The 17,429-nt window shown below is 47.5% G+C and overlaps 1 protein-coding gene across 3 annotated transcripts in view; it reads left to right on the plus strand.

The window, feature by feature from the left end:
• The window catches only part of Togaram2 (TOG array regulator of axonemal microtubules 2), a 45,175-nt gene extending 32,052 nt beyond the window's left edge, over positions 1 to 13,123 (plus strand). For all 3 annotated transcript variants that reach the window (XM_042696772.1, XM_042696773.1, XM_042696774.1), the window contains 2 exons: positions 8,718 to 8,804; positions 12,732 to 13,123. In XM_042696772.1, the coding sequence (XP_042552706.1) occupies positions 8,718 to 8,804; positions 12,732 to 13,057 (413 nt within the window). In that variant the 3' untranslated portion in view covers positions 13,058 to 13,123. The remainder of the gene's footprint in view (positions 1 to 8,717; positions 8,805 to 12,731) is intronic.
• Positions 13,124 to 17,429: the final 4,306 nt, after the last annotated feature.

Here is a 17,429-nt window from a genome sequence, read left to right on the forward strand (position 1 = left end):
AATTAAAAAGGAGCCACAGGAGAAATGTGCTTTGCGTATCACATCTTGATTTGCCAACATTAGGTGCAATTTTCCATGCATCTCATCTATTCCCTTCCCTTCATAGATGGTTAAAAGGTCTATCGGGTATCTAATATGTATGTGGAAGTACAAGGTCAAAACTTGAAGTGCATCAAGTAGTACTTGAGTAGGCCTCTAGCCAGGCCAGAAGAGCGATGAGGTTTTGCTTGTTTTTTGTGTGTTGGTTCTGGTACTGGCGCTTAAATTTAGGTCCTGGGTACTCAAGGCTGATGCTCTACCACTTGAGCCACAGTTCCACTTCTGGCTTTTTGGTAGTAGGTTGGAGATATGATTTTCCTGCCTGGGCTGGCTTTGAACCATCCTCCTCAGATCTCAGCCTAGGATTATAGACATGAGCCACCAGTAGCAAGCTTAAAACTATAACCCAGGGTTGGTCTTGAATTTGTGATCCTTCTGCCCTAGCTTCCTCATCGATCACCAGCATATGCCACTATAGCAGGCTAGTTTTTACCAGCAAGTCTTACCTCAATACAAGGAGGCTTCTGATCTGAAACCTGCCCTGTGTGCCTTGATGCTCTGTGTGTGTGTGTGTGTGTGTGTGTGTGTGTGTGTGTGTGTGTGTGTGTGATGTCTTCTTTCTGGCATTCACAGACTATCCCAGCTGAAGTGAGAAACCCCTCCTGGTATATTCACCCCTCCCTGTCCTCCTATACATAGGCCTGAACCTAACTGCTGGGTTTGGGCCAGCAGCTGTGTCCTTGGCTAGAGTCTCAGTTACAAATCAAAGGTCTGGTCAAGCCCTCTCTGTCTCCTGAGTTCATAAATATTGTCAATTTCCGCATTTCATCTCACAGGGAATTTATGATTTGCTGAGCTTGTTGCTGTAGAACAAACAATATAAATCCACCTCTAAATAACAGCTTGTTCTCAGTGCTGCTCTGGGTAAGTGAGATTGCTGTTGCCAATAACCAAGCTTCTTGGTAAATCACTGCGGACTTGGATTTATTGGGCAAACCTGCACCAGGCGGAATGGACTCTAGTTATTTGAGGAGGATGAGTAACTACCTCTAGGGAGAGGACTTTTAATTAACTCTTCCTCCTCCTCCAGGTTTTTTCCATTTCTGTTCTTTGCCACTAGGCCAGCCTCCTTGAGCATGGTGGCACTTTGGGCATCAGAGTCTGGTGTCTTCCACAGTCACAGGACTTACGTACCCTTCTATTGGGGGCCCTGCTGTACCCAACAAGGGCAGGCGTACTGCAGAGCAAGCGGCCTGGAGATGCCATGTGTATTTGTCTGTTTGCTGCTGCTGTCATGACACAATGGAGGCTGGGAACTTTATAAAGAAAAAGATTTATTTAACTGATGGTTCTGGAAGCCTAAGAGCATGACATCTGCTAAAACCTGCTCGTGTGGGACCTAACTGGCTTCTTGGGACCAGCATTAATCTTTTCCAAGGGCGATGCCCTTGGTGATCCAATGCCTTTCCATGAGGCCTCCCCTCTTAGAGTTTTTACCACCACGCACCATTTCTACCCTAGGTACCAAGCGTCCATCACCTGACCCTTTGGAGAGGGACAAAGCACATGCAAATCACAGCAGCCTGCTTCTATGGTTTTGCCACACCTGGAGGCAGGGTTGCGTCTGTGGTGCTCTCCGTCTTTAGGGACAGGGTCTCCTGGTGAATGGCTGAAGATGGCTCCTCTAGTCCACCAGACAGAGGTTTCAATATGAGGAGAGTGAGGCAGGTGTGAGGAGGACCAGCTTCTGTTCTTGTGTGTGTGTGTGTGGGGGGGGGGGTCATGGGGCTTGAACTCTGGGCTCAGGTGCCGTCCCTGCACTCTTCAGCTCAAGGCCAGCGCTCTACCACTTGAGCCACAGCAGCACTTCTGGTTTTCTAGTGATTTATTGGAGATAAGAGTCTCACAGCCTTTCCTGCCCAGGCTGGCTTTGAACTGTGATCCTCAGATCCCAGCCTCCTGAGTAGCTAGGATTACAGACGTGAGCCACCAGTGCCCAGCCCAGCTTCTGTTCTAATCCTTAGTTCTGTGGTTGGGCTGGAAGGGAATGCTATTGGCCTTTAAGGGTTGAATGGAGGGCAAAACATCCTTGGCTTTTTAAAAGGTACTCTATGGCTGGAGCCTACTGGGTGACATGCAGCCTTGGGTTGAGGTAATTGTTGAACAGGTATGGTAGTGAGCTGCCTAGGCAAGGTGGTGTGGTGAGCCACACCCTCTCAGACCTGCCAGCATCACTGGTTTTGAAATCGGTCTTAATTGTGACGTGACAAGCTGGTTTGTACACACAGGGAGATCAGAGCCAGGGGATTTAGGTCAGTACCGTGGAGAATTCATCCTTTGCCAGCAAGTGCCTGGGTGGAGTCAGGATTTTATCAAGAAGAGCTCAGAGCTGCCTGCAGTCATCTGAGCCCAGCCTGCTCCTCCTCAGGAAAATGAACATAAATAATTGAGCTTCCCTGGGTCCAGAGCCTTCCCCAGGGCCTGCTGTTATAACACAGTCTCCAGTAGCTTCCTGAGCCTCCTGGAAGTGGAAAGGAACTTTCTTCCATGCTGGCTTCTTGCTGCCCTCCAGGGATTCTAGGCTCCAATCTGGAGAAAGGCCATGCATTGCTTAGTAGAAACTCATGAGGCAAAAGCTCAGCATGTTCCTGCTTGTTTTCCTGAGTGCCGGGGCCAAGGTGATGAAGAGCTATGGCACTTGAGGCCCCCATCTTGCACAAAGCCCAGATGGCCCATTCAAAGGGGGTCGCTGGTATTCTTAGGCAACCTCTTGAGCTTCCTTGTGCTTTCGGAATTCAATTATAAAGTAGACTCATGAGCCCAAGTCATCTTTTCTACCTCCTGAGGGCTAGTGGGGGTTCAATGAAGCGTGAATTGACAGAGAAGGCAGAGATTTGCTACTGTCCCTTTTTGGGGGGACAGTGAGAGTGGAGACAGTGTGTGTGGGGGGGTTGCTCCCAGATCTCTTCCATTTGTCTTGGAGTCTCTCTAGCTTGAGGTCCAGTGACATCCTTTCTGCTCAGTACAAGCTCTTCTGATATCAGAGGGTTATTCTGGGATTAAGGCCGTTCCCAGTCAGACTGGTTGGCCCTGGTCTTTGGGCCCTGGTTTAGTTACAGCAGAAACATCATGAATTAAAACATCAGACTGCTGACAGCTCAGCTTGTCCCGGTTGACCTTGGCATTCAGGTTTCTCTGAGCCAGAAGGAGGTCTCTTAATTTAGCCCAGCCTGGCCTGGTCAGGGCTGGAGAGAGGAGATAAGCTTGGAATGAGGGAGGCTTCCAGTCCACTTTCACTGGTTTTATTCGCTGATCTTAAATGTATTACTTTATGTAAATCATATGATTGACATTATATTGTTAATGGAATTTTTAAAAAGTCATCCTTGCTGAGAACCAGCCACTTAACAATATCTCTGTCTTCTATTGATTGTCTGCATATGTGCAGGTTTCCTGAGTTAAAAATCATGTGAACCCAAATTTCATCTTGTTTCTTGTTTCTTTCTTTTTTCTTTTTGTCGGTTATGGGGCTTGAACTCTGGGCCTGGGCGCTGTCCCTGAGCAATTCAGCTCAAGGTGAGCGCTCTCCCTCTTGAGCCACAGCGCCACTGATCTTGTTTCTTTTATCTAACGCTACTGTTTCCCATGCTCCTCACTATAGTCTTTCTAGTTAACTTCAGAATATAAATGCTCACTTGTACCATTGTAAAATCGTACTTATTAATTATTGAGAAAGTAGAAAATACGAAGCATTGGAAAAGAAATACAACCAACTCCCCAGAGTGAGTCCAACTCCTACAAAGAAGGCATTATTAACATGTGGAGTTTTTCATTTTAAGTCTTTTTCTGTGTGTGTCTGTGTATATAGTTTTGTATATAGTTTGTATTTTGTTTTGATTGAATTTTTATCTTGCTGTTAAAAAAAAAAAAGATCAGATTCTGAGCATTTGAGTGTGATCACATGTGCAAGTCTCTTTTCGTGGCCCTGCCAGGTGGCCATACCCTAGCCTATGTGTGTCTATGCAAATGGATCATTCTAGTTTCTCCTGGGATGATCTTTCCTAGTTTGGGTCACCATGGAGAACTGTCACATCTCAAACTTATTGTTGATTGTTGGGAGGCCATTTTGCTCTAATTTCCTTGCCACCATTGCCTGTCCACTGTATTTCTAATACTTTCTAAAAGCTTTTCTCTGGCTTCTGGGTAGCCTGAGGATGATGGGGCCTGGGGTAGCCTCAGAGTCTTGCTGTGTATGAGGTCCCCCTGGCCCTGTGCTCTTTTGTAGAAGGGGAGCCTGGGTCCAGGAAAGACACTCTTTGGCCTGCCAACCAGTGGCTCTTTTTCCCCATGGCCTGCCTTCTAGAATGTTCTTTTCATTCATGGCTGCTTTGGGAGATGGAAGAGGAGCCTGTAGGAACTTGAATGAAGTTAATGGAGCATTGTTTTCAAGCTTTCAAGGATTAGATTCTAGCCTCTTGTTGGGTCTCTTCACCATATATAAACTGTGTGTTCTATGCCTGGTCCTAAGCATCACATTAAGTCATTTAATCCTCATAACAACTCTATGAGAAAGGTACCAGGATTATCCCCATTTTATAGATGAGTAAACTGAGTCATAGAGACCAATCAGTGACTTGTCAAGAGTTACACAGTAGAACATGAAAAAGGTAGGATCTAAACATAGGTAATTAGCACTCTGAACCCATACCTTCCATCACTATGTTTTTGTGTTTCTTATTAAACCTGGGAGAGCTTTCCCTATGAAAGTAGCCAAAGCAAGACAAGCTACCTGCCTGGGTCCATGCTCTATGACTCATAAACGATAGTCTGGGAACAAGGCAGCTTGTTTTAACATTGTTCTGCACTCCACAGTATGGTTTATACTAGTTGTGGTGGAGCTTGGTCTGGGGCAGATGTCTGCTGCATGTGCATTTCCTTCTTTCCTTCCTTCCTCCCTCCCTTCCTTCCTTCCTTCCTTCCTTCTTTTCCTTCCTTCCCTTCCCTTCCATTCCTTCCCTTTTTTTTGTCAGTCATGGGGCTTGAACTCTGGGCCTGGGCACTGTCCCTCAGCTCTTCAGCTCAAGCCGAGCACTCTACCACTTGAGCCACAGCACCACTTCCGGTTTTCTGGTGGTTAATTGGAGATAAGAGTCTCACGGATTTTCTTGCCCGGGCTGGCTTTGAACTGTGATCCTCAGATCTCGGCCTCCTGAGTAGTTAGGATTACAGGCGTGAGCTACTGGCACCTGGCATTGCCTGTGAGTTTTCTAGTGCTTCCTAAGTCACTTCTTTCTGGCTCTTGGAGCCAGGAAGAAATGTGAGCATTGTGAAAAGGAGGGAGAAGTTCTTGGCTTTCAAATAAAAGCTCCAGATGAATGACAGATGTGTGTGTGTGTGTGTGTGTGTGTGTGTGTGTGTGTGTGTGTGAGATAAGCAGAAGTACCCGGAAGCAATAATCAGGTGACATTGATAGAAAATCTATTTGTACACAATTACAACATTACCAAGCGCCCACCCCCAGGCCACGTCTTGTTAACTGCAATGTTCTAGAACTTGGAAACCCTTTTACTCCCAGGGCAAATTACTTTCCAGACTGCTGTTGGCTTTTGCACACATGTGTGCATTTGCTCCTCTGTGTCCCTCACAGGCTTCACAAGGAGCGCAGGGGCGTGAGGAGTGGCCACGTTGCTGGATGTGTGGCCCAGGGGGAATGGGAGCCTCAGGACAAGAGGCTGGGGCGCGGTGGGCTGTGGGGAATGACTTCCCCAGGGAGGCCTCAAGACTGCTCCTCATGAAGTCTGGCCTTGAGATGTCAGCTCCTGGACCACAGAGGCTGTGGTTTGACAATCCTCTCCAAGACTCATGCTGAAATTGATTGCCATTGTGACAGGACTGAGTGGTGGGACCTTAGAGATATTTATGCCCTCATGAATACATGAATGCCATGGTTCTACGGGGGTAGGTGAGAGTAGGTCATTTGCCCTTTGCCTTCTGCTCTGGTGATCAGGTCCAAATGCAGGTGCTATGTTCTTAGACTTGTCAGCCTGAGTCAAGTATACTTTTATTTTCTGTGCTAGCACTAAGGCTTGAACTAAGCCCTCCAGTTGTTGCTTGACTTTTATGTGCTTTGCCATTTAAGCCATACCTCCATTTCTGGTTTTATGCTGGTTCACTAGAGATGAGTCTTTGGATTTGTATGGTCAGGCTAGCTTTGAACTGCAATCCTCAGATCCCAGCCTCCTGAGTAGCTAGGATTACAAGCATGAGCCACTAGCTCTGGCTCAAATACATTTCTGGTTATAAAGAATGCAATCTGGGTGCTGGGAATGTGGCCTGGTGGAAGAGTGCTTGCCTAGCTTGCATGAAGCCCTGAGTTTGATTCCTCAACACCACATAAACAGAAAAAGCTGGAAGTGGTGCTGTGGCTCAAGTGGTAGAGTGCTAGCCTTGAGCAAAAGAAGCTCAGGCCCTGAGCTCAAGCCCAAAGACTGGAAAAAAAAAAAAAGAAGAAAAGAATGCAATCTGTGGCTTTCTGTTATGCTTACAGGAGATGGGCTAAGACTCTAGGACACACTGCTGGGCCACTGTGGCGACACTGGGTTGGACCTCTCCCCATCTTTCCTCCTGACAGCTTTGGGCATCTCATTACTTGCCCCACCTCCCACTGAATTATGCTGAGATTACAGTGGCTGCAAGATGCGAGGAGCTGGGCATGCTGGGACCTTCGCAGTTCATGTGAGAAGCAGTGTGGGGTGTAAAAGAAGTCCTACTCATGCATCCGCTAGGCCAGCATGCCTTTATCAGGAAAGGGCAACTTTCCTTACCTTGCATGACTGTGAGGAAGGCAGGTCTTCAAGTTTAACAGTCTGAGAAACTAGATGACATCAGTTAAAATGGAGAGGAATAAGCAGTTTCTAAAACTCTGGGCTAAAACTCTGTTTCTAAAACTCTATGGGCTCTTGCAGTTGACTTTAGAAATATAATCCAGGGCCTGGGAATGTGGCTTAGTGGTAGAGTTCCTTCCCAGCATGCAGGAAGCCCTGGGTTTGATTCCTCAGTGCCACATAAACAGAAAAAGCTGGAAGTGTTGCTGTGGCTCAAGTGGTAGAGTGCTAGCTAGCCTTGAACAAAGAAGCTCAAGGACAGTGTCAGACCCTGAGTTCAAGCCCCAGGATTGGAAAAAATATATATAATCCAAGAGGTAAAGAACATTTTAATCCTGAGACATCCCTGATCTTGTCTGGGGAGGTACTGAGACCCAGAGCTTCTTCCATGGGTGTGGCCGGGTATCTAGATGAGTTGTGTTCCTGGAGCTGGGTGTGGCTTGGGAAAGCTGGACAGGTGGGAAAAGGGAACTGGAATGATTACAAAAAAATAAAAAGTTAAAGTTGGGTGCTGGTGGCTTACACCTATAATCCTAGATACTCAGGAAACTGAAGCTGAGAGCTGTGGATTGAAGTTCGAAGTCGGCCAGGGCAAGAAAGTCTATGAGACCCTCATCTCTAACTCACTACCAAGAAACTGGAAGTGAAGCTGTGGCTCAAGTGGTAGAGTGCTAACCTTGAGCAAAAAGCTTAGGGACAGTGCTCAGGCCCTGGCATGTGTGCGTGTATGCGTGCATGTGCGCGCACGTGTGTGCGCACGCACACACACACACACAGACAGACACACACTTCCTCAAAGTGGAATTGTAGTACGTGAAGGATGGACTCTGGCATCTGTGTGTTCATGTTGGGCATGGGCCTTCACCTACCTGGTTTACAAGCAAGGGGGAGTTGGGCCTAGGTGGTGAGCTGACAAACTGTTGAGGGACAGTCAAACACCCAGAGCCTACAAACCCCCACTTCTGGCCCCACCAGAGCTGGCCATGTGTGTCTGTTCCTGGTATGATGAGCAGCTGTCCTGGGTCCCTGTGACACAAAATACCAGTGCAAGAGTGAAGAAGGGGCCTTGGGGGCCCAAGTTGAGTTGGTCACCGTGGCTTTGTACTTTACACAAGCACAGAGCATCCTTCCCTGGGTCAAGTTCATGTTGAAGGCCCTTAAACATCAGTTTCATCAGAGTTGCTTACTGAGAGAAGTGTGGAAGACCATGTTTTACTTAGTTTCTAGCTCTGTGTCTATTATATAAGGATATCAGTAAGTCTTCAGTGTGGAAACAAAAGATTCCCTGGTTAGAACACAAGTTCGGACTTTGAGGTGAGCCATGACTGATGAATTCTAACTTCAACCTTTTACTAACCTATATGTGACCATGGCTGAGTGCCTTAGATTCCCTAGGACTATAAATATATCGATATGTTCACATTTCCATTCATCTCTATCTATCTATCTATCTATCTATCTATCTGTCTGTCTGTCTGTCTGTCTGTCTATCTATGCATCTTCCATCTTCCTTCTTTTGCCCCAAACATGTGATTTGGAAAAATTACAGGCAATACAAACCAGACCCATAGAGTAAACCCAGATGCATTGGAGCCCTTTAACATCCGGGTATTCACTCTTCTTCAATTACCCCACGTCCACTCCCTTTTTAAAAGCGGCACCATAGTGACTTGGGAAAATGAACTCTCCAGAGAGTCCTTTCCCCACATAGGTGTGTGGTCACGCAGTACCACGAATACCCATGCTTTTCTTAGCCCACAGCATCGTGGCCACTGATATCCCCATCTCTTTCAGACCACCTCTGCCTCCTGCAAGCGTTTGCTGGGCGTGTGCGTTTCCTGAGTGGCCGCGCACTGCTGGACATCACAAAACGCCTGTCAGGTGAGCCGCCCCCCCCTCCACCCCTCCGAGCTATTGGCTAAGCCGGCTTCAAACAGGTAGGGCCAGCAAGGCAGGGCCGGGCTTTGATGAGGAACGCTTCCTACCCTGGGGGTAACAGGGTGGAACTAAGATCACTCAGGGGAGCAGACGTGGAAGGAGCCCTCTTCTATTGCTCAATATGAGTGTTATGGGTGGGGAGGAACATTTCCTTGTGTAAGTAATTTCGGTGACCTAGAACTGGGCAGGCAACCTTACTTGAACATATTTACCTCATTCCTTTCCAAGAACATTAAAAACAAGCAGTCCTCCAGAGCTCTTCTACTAACTTGCTGTCAGCTAGGAACAGAGGAGAAAATTCCCTTTGCCATGAAGCCTGGACTAATAATAGCACAGCTTAATTGGAGTTGACTTTTTGCTAATTACTTCAGCTGTCTTTTAAGCCTCAGTTTATTGGGTTTTGTTCCCCCACAATGGCTTCTAGAAAGGTTTCTGCACCCTTCTCTCCAGCCAGAGAGTGAGTGACCTGGCCAGCTGGCTGACCAGCCTCTCCTGGTATCCAGGAAATGAGCAAGGAGGAAGTGTGGGCACCTCACTGCTCAAGAGGGACAGGGTCTGGGGAGGGCCAAAAGGGGAAAAGCAGGTGAACCCTGTATGGAAACACCCACCTCGCAGGCCTAAGCTCTACCCTGGATGCCAGCACCTGCACAGTAGAAGAAGCACCGCCCACTTCCGGCCCCTGATATAAAAGGGGCCTCCAAGGGGCCAGTCAGTGCTATTTTCTCCCTTTCCTCATGAGAACTTGGTCTTTCTTGTCAGCTCTGCTGGCAACAAATCTTTCCTTCTACTTAACTTCTTCTGTCCGAGTGGTCTTTTGGGTTACTTTCTTTGGGTTGCTTCCTACCCAGGTTTACATTTTCTCCTTCAAACCCCATTGGTGGAAGTGGGGGTGTTGTTTCCGGGCCTGGTCCTTGGGTTTGTTCTCATCTTCCCCTGCTTCACTTTTTTATTGTGTTCAAATACACATGAGATTTACCGTTGAGACTATTTTAACGGAGGGCTTAGTTTAATAGTACTAAATGCATTCAAAATGTGTAACCACCATAGTCATCTACCTCATTCATCTTGTGAAACTTAAGAGTCTGTCTCCATTAAGCAGTAACTCCCCACACCCCTCTTGTCTGAGCTGCTCCCTGACCCCAGCCCTGGCAGCCACCATTCTACTTCCTGTCTCTGAGGACGGACTACCCCAGGAATCTCCCAGGAGGGGAATCTACAGTATTAGTCTTCTTATGACCGGCTCATTTCACTTTGCCTGTCTACAAGGCTCATTTATGCTGTAGCAGGTGTTGGAATTTCCTGCTTCTTAAAGCTGAGTGATAGATACTGCACTGTATGTTTGTTCCACATTGTGTTTATGCATCCATCCAACTATGAACAGAAGAACACTGGCTTGCTTCGCTCCTTTAGTCTCTTGTGAGTGATGCGGCTAAGAATGTGGTGCACACAGCTCTCTTCCTGTTTGCATCTTTTTTTTTCCCCCCTTGCAGGTGAGAAGCCATGGAGGTTCGGGAAACTTTTGGGTTGTGGATGTTCAGGGTAGTTGATGTGGGGAACTTTTGATTGCCTCCCTTCCTGGTCCTCCTGTTCTTGGCTTCCCCTCCTTGGGGCTGACTGGGGCCATTTTTTCTGCCTGCCGGGTTACTGTGCTTTTCCTATGCAGCTTGCTTCAAGCCCAAGGAAAGCTAACTCTCAGCTCTTTCCAGCTAGGGCCTCTGGGTCCTATTTTGTGCGGGTGCTCGCAGCTTCTGTGCTCTGGGAGCCTCTTCTAGTGAGCATTTATGCAGATAGGTTGACTAGGATTGTGCAGACCAGCTTTCCCAGTGGTCATTTTGACTTGGAGGGTCCTGTAACTCTTGGAGATCCCCAGGCAGTCCTACACATTGGGGTGCTGGAACCCACAGACATGGCCTCAACAGCCAACATTGACATTTGGTGGGAAATGTCTTTGAGAATGTCAGGTTGGGATCATCTGGTTTGGTTCTCCATTGTCCCAAGTTTGCTCTGAAATCATAGGTACCTCCTGCCCCCTCTGGCTTACATGATATTAAATTGATGAGAGCAGGACAAATTGCAGGTTTCAATAAAAGCAAATCAGCTGGGCGCTGGAAGCTCATACTACTCAGGAGGATTGCAGTTTGAAGCCAGCCCAGGCAGGAAAGTCCATGAGACTCTTCAATTAATCACCAAAAAACTGGAAGTGGAGTTGTGGCTCAAAGTGGTAGAGCACTAGCCTTAAGTGAAAAAGCTCAGAGACTGTGCCCAGACCCTTGAGTTCAAGCCCCAGGAATGAAAACACAAAAATAAACAGAAAAAAATGAAAAAAAGTAAATCAGAGCTTCAGACCAGCCCGGGGCTGCGGATCCTGCAGAGTTTTTTTTGGGTGGGGGGCTCAGGGGGGTGTGTGTGGGGGAATGTGGATAGAATCTTTGGATCCAAGGCAGAGCTGGTCCTTTGTTGTCAGCAGTGCTTTTATAGAGGCCAGAGGCTTCCTGGTTTGAGTCTTGCTTGCCTCATTAAAATTAGCAAAGGTCCTTGCTTTTATGGGTGCTGGGAGCATGAAATGGAACCACACCTGGATTTTCAAGTCCCACACCCAAATGGTCCCCTGGACATGCTGGGTCCTTGTAACCTTCTTGTTTCTTGGCCCCATACATCAACGAAGCACTGTTCTCAGGGTTGTTTGCTTCCACCAGTGCTTGTCCTTTGGCAGGGCACCAGATAGAGTGTGCTGCTTGGAAAACAAGCAGTGTTAGCATGGATGCACTTAGGCTAACCCAGCCACAGCCAGAGGCCAGAGCAGCTTCTCTGTGGTGGCCGGGGTAGCCTTTGATGTGCCTGGATGTCAGCTTCAACCTGGCACGTTGGTGACAGACAGCTGGCTGTAGGTTCATCTGGCTCCTGGCTGGCCTTTGGCTTTAGGGGATTTTAGGCTTTGGATAACTGGATTCAGGGGGTTGTTGCAGCACTAGACTAGTGAGTTCCAGCCAGTTTCCAAACAGTTTCATCTTTCACAGACTGCTGTTGGTCTTGCCCTGAGGATTGGCATCCCCACATGGAAGGTCATGCTGGTTTTGTCCACCACTTGCTGTTCTATCTGCCAGAAGGCTGTGTTTGAGTCTTCTTGCTCTAGGATAATTTTTATCTGTGTTTGTTGGTGGTGATGTGGACTCATGCAATGCTGACACTTGCTATTATTTGTCACCTGCTTTCCTAAAAGCTGACATTAGACATACATTCATTGTTGACACATTATAATTGTTGCAGGGCTTATTCATTTTTGCCTTTCTTCCATAAAATATATAGTTTCTGTTGGGTTGATGCATACTAGTAATTCTAGCTACGCCAGAGATGGAGATCAGGAGGATTTCTGGCCAACCCTGGGAAGTTGGCAAAAAGTTCATGAGACTACATGTCAACTAGTAACTGGGCATGGTGGTCCACACTAATCTATAGCAGGAGGTATAAATAGGATGATTGTGGTCCAAAGTGGCCTTGGTAAAAATTGAGGTCCTATCTAAAAAGGCAGCTAGAGCAAACAGGACTGGAGATGTGGATCAAGTGATATAGCACCTACACACATATATTCACACATGGACACACATTTCTCTCTCTCTCTCTCTCTCTCTCTCTCTCTCTCTCTCTCTGTTCCATGTTACCTCTATAGGCACATATTCATTCATATTTCTCTCATCTGATGTTAAATGAAAACATTTTAACTGTCTCCTGAAAAGATTTTTGGGCAATGTGCCTAGGGAGCAATCAGCCCTGCTGGGCTGTCCTTTGGAGGATAGATATGCTCCAAGGGAGCAGAGTGGGAGGGGACAGAGTGCCCAGTTCAAGCGGTCTTCCCTCTTTTCTTCCCAACAGTGCTGGTGGCCTCAGTTTACCCTCAAAAGCCTCAGGCTGTGGAGCGGCATGTCCTTCCGGTCCTCTGGTACTTCCTGAACAACATGACTGGGAACGGAGTCCTTCCTGGGCGTGGTGGGAACGTCCGGGCTGTGGTGTGCCTTTTGTCCAGGAGCCTCCAGGAGCAAATGGGCTCCCGCCTGCAGGACTTTGCAGCCAGCCAGTCCCAGCCAGTCCTCACAATGCTGCGGGAACTCTTAGACCCAGAATCCCTGGGAAGCAGTCACAAAGTCAGTGGCAGCGGCAGGAAGACAACTAGCAGCTCCGGCCTCTTGCAGCTGGATTAAGGATGGATCTGACATGGGCAGTTATTATTATTATTTTTTGGTCTTCTTTTATTTTTTTATGATGAAATAATCTCTTGGTCTATCCTTCCTCCCATAGAGTTCCTGATGTATATAGTATATTTTGAAGTAGAAATAAAAGAAGGACTTATTTTTCTAAGGTTTTCTTATCTTGTACTTTCTTCTTCTTCTTTTTTAACCTCTGAGGATTTCCCAGGAGGTAGCTTTAGAAAACAAATAAAATAAAACTTGATGACATCAAAGCCAGTTGCAGATGAGATTGAGGCAGAGGGGTGGGAAGGAAGAGGGTAGCACAGACCCATGAGTTGTAGCCCATTTAAGGGGTGGAGAGCCTACCTGCCTGAGAGACACCCACCCAGGCCTTTGGAAACCTAGAGCTCCTGAATTAGTCCCCTGAATCTGGTTTATATGCTCTTGGCCTGGTCAGAGGTGAGTGAAATAGACATCTCTGGACCCACTAGCTTCTGCCCTGGAAAATCCTCTGGGGCGCAATGTGTTGGCCCTATGGGACCTCCGTACCCAGCTTGTTAAAAGGCCAGGGGAATTTGGCATTGTGGCACTATCAGACTTCTCTAGAAGCTGGCATGGTTTCTAGAGAATGCTTCATGTTGGAACCCTATACGTGGGAACACTTGGAAGAGAGTAAAGCACTGTGCATTGCACAGAGTCATGGAGGATCTTTCAAAGTACACAGTCTACTGCAGTTGGGCTGAATCACATCACTGGCAGGGGGAGGGGGAGGGAGGGAGAGAAGGGAGTATTTGGGGCACACTATGGGCCAGGGTGTGACAAGCAGAGACAAGTATTGGTCACTGGTGGAGAAGCCGGTGAACGTGTTCTGGTAGGAGAAACTGGGAAATCAGGCTCTGGACATAGTGGCACTGCTGGGTAACAGGGTAACAGTGGTGTAGCCAGTGGTAGAGCTCAGGTCAATATCAAACACCCAGGTGGGGCAGCCCTGGGAAGGTGAAGGCTGAAGGGGTGTGGCATGTCAGTGCTGGCCAAGGACCCAACTAGAGCAACGTGCTGAGGCTCAGTGTCAGGCAGCAGGTAGGCCTCACCTGTCCATGGTCACATGCCCTGAGATTTGACATTTTGCCAACTGTTCTGAAGCCTTCCTGGGGAATCTGACCTGTGAAGCCATGTCCCTGGCGGTCCCTCCCTATGCCTTGGCCCAAGGTGGGGCCTGGCTTTCCCTAGGCAGCTTACGTTTTAGCCCCAGCATAGGTGTTCCTGCAAGCATCTCATTCTTCGTGTCACGTTAATGACCTGCTAGAAAGAGGATTATCCAAAGTTACCAAGAGTGTTTTCAAGTCATCTTAAAGTTTTATACAGTTTAATTGTATAAAATGTGCTTGCACATTTATATATACATATACAGCACATATATATTTATATATACATAGACAAGCACATATACAGTGCTTGCACATTGTCTGAACAAGCATTTTAGGCTTGGTTTGAGGACATATATATATATATATATATATATATATTTTTTTTTTTTTTTTTTTTTTTTTTTTTTGGGTCCGGTCATGGGCCTGAACTCTGGGCCTGGGCGCTGTCCCTCAGCACTTCAGCGCAAGGTTAGCACTCTACAGTGCCACTTCCGGCTTTTTTCTGTTTGCTTATGTGGTGCTGAGGAATCAAACCCAGGGCCTCATGCATGCAAGACAAGTGCTCTACCACTGAGCCACCTTCCCAGCCCCAGGACCTATATTTTCTACTTGTCTAGATCGATGAACAGATCAAAATAGTTCAGGAATTTTTTTTTATTTGAGCTGTAATAGCCCAGGGACAGTGATTGAGGAGGCAGACATCAAGTTCAACCTCAACTGTATTTCCTGTTTTCCTGTCTTCTAGGCCTACCACAAACTGGAAGCAGAAACTTCCTATCCCCTAAGTTCTGTTCCCCAGCTCATGTGTAGAGGTGTTGAAAACAACAGCAAAACATATAAACCTTTGCACTATCTGTTTCCCTTCCTTCAGGTTTTAATCCACTGCTGGGCAGTGAAGGGTTTTGCTGCTCATACCCCTGGTCCTGGTATGCCTTAGGAATTTCAGCTTCAAAAGATTTCTTCACGCCATTGCTTCTAAAGCAAGGAGGATAGTTCCTTAGTGACTCGGTTCTGGGCCTACGAGGACCAAGTGGGAAGGCCAGTCCAAGAGAGTGAGGAGTGGAGCGGGCCTCACCCCATTTTTTGCAGGTTGTACATGGGCCAGAAATCTGCTCACAGGAGATGCTCCTGGAGCGGAGAACTGGCCTCTGGTTTGGGAAGTCTCTTGCTCTCTCTCTCTCCACTCCTTCCCACTCTCTCTAAGGCTTGAGAATAATAGACCAGAGACTTGTCAAGAACTGGAACTGCCAGGACTTACTTTCTCATCAAGTGGAGTTGCTGAGATTTCAGGAAATTTTGCTGTCAGCCCTCACCTGTTTTTCTTTTCATTTTCATTTCTCATTTCCACATTCTGGGAGAGCAAATGGGTCTTCACTCACACTGAGCTTCAGAATTGTCTCGCAACAATGACAGAATACGGCACCTGGCCCTTCCCTCAGGCTTTTGCTTCAGTTTGTCTTGGGGTAGAGCCCAACCCCCCACCCTTCCTTCCTTCCCCTCTTCCTCTTTCCCCCTCTTCCCTTCCCCTCATCTTCCTCCCACTTTGCTTCTCTTCTTCCTTTCCTTTCCAGTGCCATCTCCCTCCTCCTTTTTAGGTGATCCAAATCTGTGCCTCAGTTTAGAAACCATAATTCAATGGGCCTGTACAAAAGTGGCCATAATGGCTTTGCTCCTGTGGCTCCAGGCATGCCAGCTCCTTTCCCTTCTCAGTTCTGGAGTATGCTGGGATTCCAGGCAGGGACTCGAAGCCAGGCACTGGAGTCAGAGACCTAGGTTCAGTTCTGAGTATTCTAGATGGCTGGTATGAGGCTTTGTATGTGTATGTGGTGGTGGTGGTGCTGTGATAGCAACGGCTCTCTCACTTGGCTGCTGAGGATGATGGAGAATTCTTGAGAAGAATTGGGCACAGTGGCTCAAGCTTGTAATCCTAGCTATTTGGTAGGCAGGAATCAGGGGATGGTAGTTTGAAGACAGCCCATGACATAAAAGCTCACTAGACTCCATCTCAACCAATGGCAAGGTTGGGTGGTGCACATCTGCCATGCCAGGGGCTGTGACTCTGGCTGCAGAAGGTAGGCACAGTGACTGGGTGCAGAAGGGGTGTGCCTGTCATCCTCAGTGACACAGGGAAGCACAAATAGGATCACAGCTCAGACCAGTTAGGCTATAGTGTGAGAGGCTACTTCAAAAATAACCAGCACAAAATGAGGCTAGAGGTGTGGCTTAAATGATAGTGTTTGCCTAGCAAGTATGTGGCTCTGACTTCGATCCTGGGTACTGTCAACGATAATAACAATAATAGTAGTAGTAGTAATATAAATTATTGAAAGGTGCTTAGCATAGGGCATGGGCTCCTGGAACACTAGACAAGCATTGGCCATGATGTCTGGGAGCCATTGCTTTAGGATCAGCTAGTCATCAGGGCTTGGCAGGGTCTCTTTTGTCCCTGGTTTGGAAGAAGAGAGAATGTGCTGGGTTTCATGGGGCCTGAGATCCTTTGTAAGCTTAGGAGTTGCTTATCTTCTATTTTTTTTTTTCTTTTGTGCCTTAGCTTTTTCACTCAAGGCTGACGCTCTCCCACTTCAGCCACAGCTCTACTTCCAGCTTTTTGCTGCTTTATTGGCGATAAGTGTCTCACGGTCATTTTTGTCCACCCTGGGCTGGGCTTCAAACCTCAATCCTCAGATCTCAGCCTCCTGAGTAGCTAGGATTACAGGTGTGAGCCACCAGAGCTAAGCTGGGCCACCTATCTTGAAGAACTCTACTAGGAAGCTAGTGCTTTTCTCCGGTTGCCTGCCTCTTTGTCCTTGGTTATCAGGCCTTTTTAGCTACCCTTGGTTTTCCCAACCCCCATCTTCCTATGGAGAGAGACTTGGACAAGCTTCTCCCTCCCTGCTTGCTCTGACTCAGATCTCACAGCTGGAGGCAGAGGATTGGGAGGGCAGAGCACTTTCCAGCTGAAAGTGATTCCTAAGAGGGGCCAACGAAGGAAGAGCATCCTTGTGCCTGTTCCCCACGGCTCCGGCAGGACAGTGTCGAGCGCAGGACCCAGGTGATCTCTAGGTGGGTGCTTCTCTGTATGGACCGTATGGGGGCTGTGTTTGGTCTTTAATACCAGGGTTTATTCAGAGGGTGGTCTGGATTCCCACATCTTATTTCCTGGCAAAGAAGGCAATAATATTGGAAGATTTTCTTTTGTTTTTAATCATGGTTTTATAATTACCTCTCTGTGGGGT

This window comes from Dipodomys spectabilis, unplaced genomic scaffold (assembly GCF_019054845.1).
Source record: "Dipodomys spectabilis isolate Male_0828 unplaced genomic scaffold, ASM1905484v1 ptg000210l, whole genome shotgun sequence".
NCBI lineage: Eukaryota > Metazoa > Chordata > Mammalia > Rodentia > Heteromyidae > Dipodomys > Dipodomys spectabilis.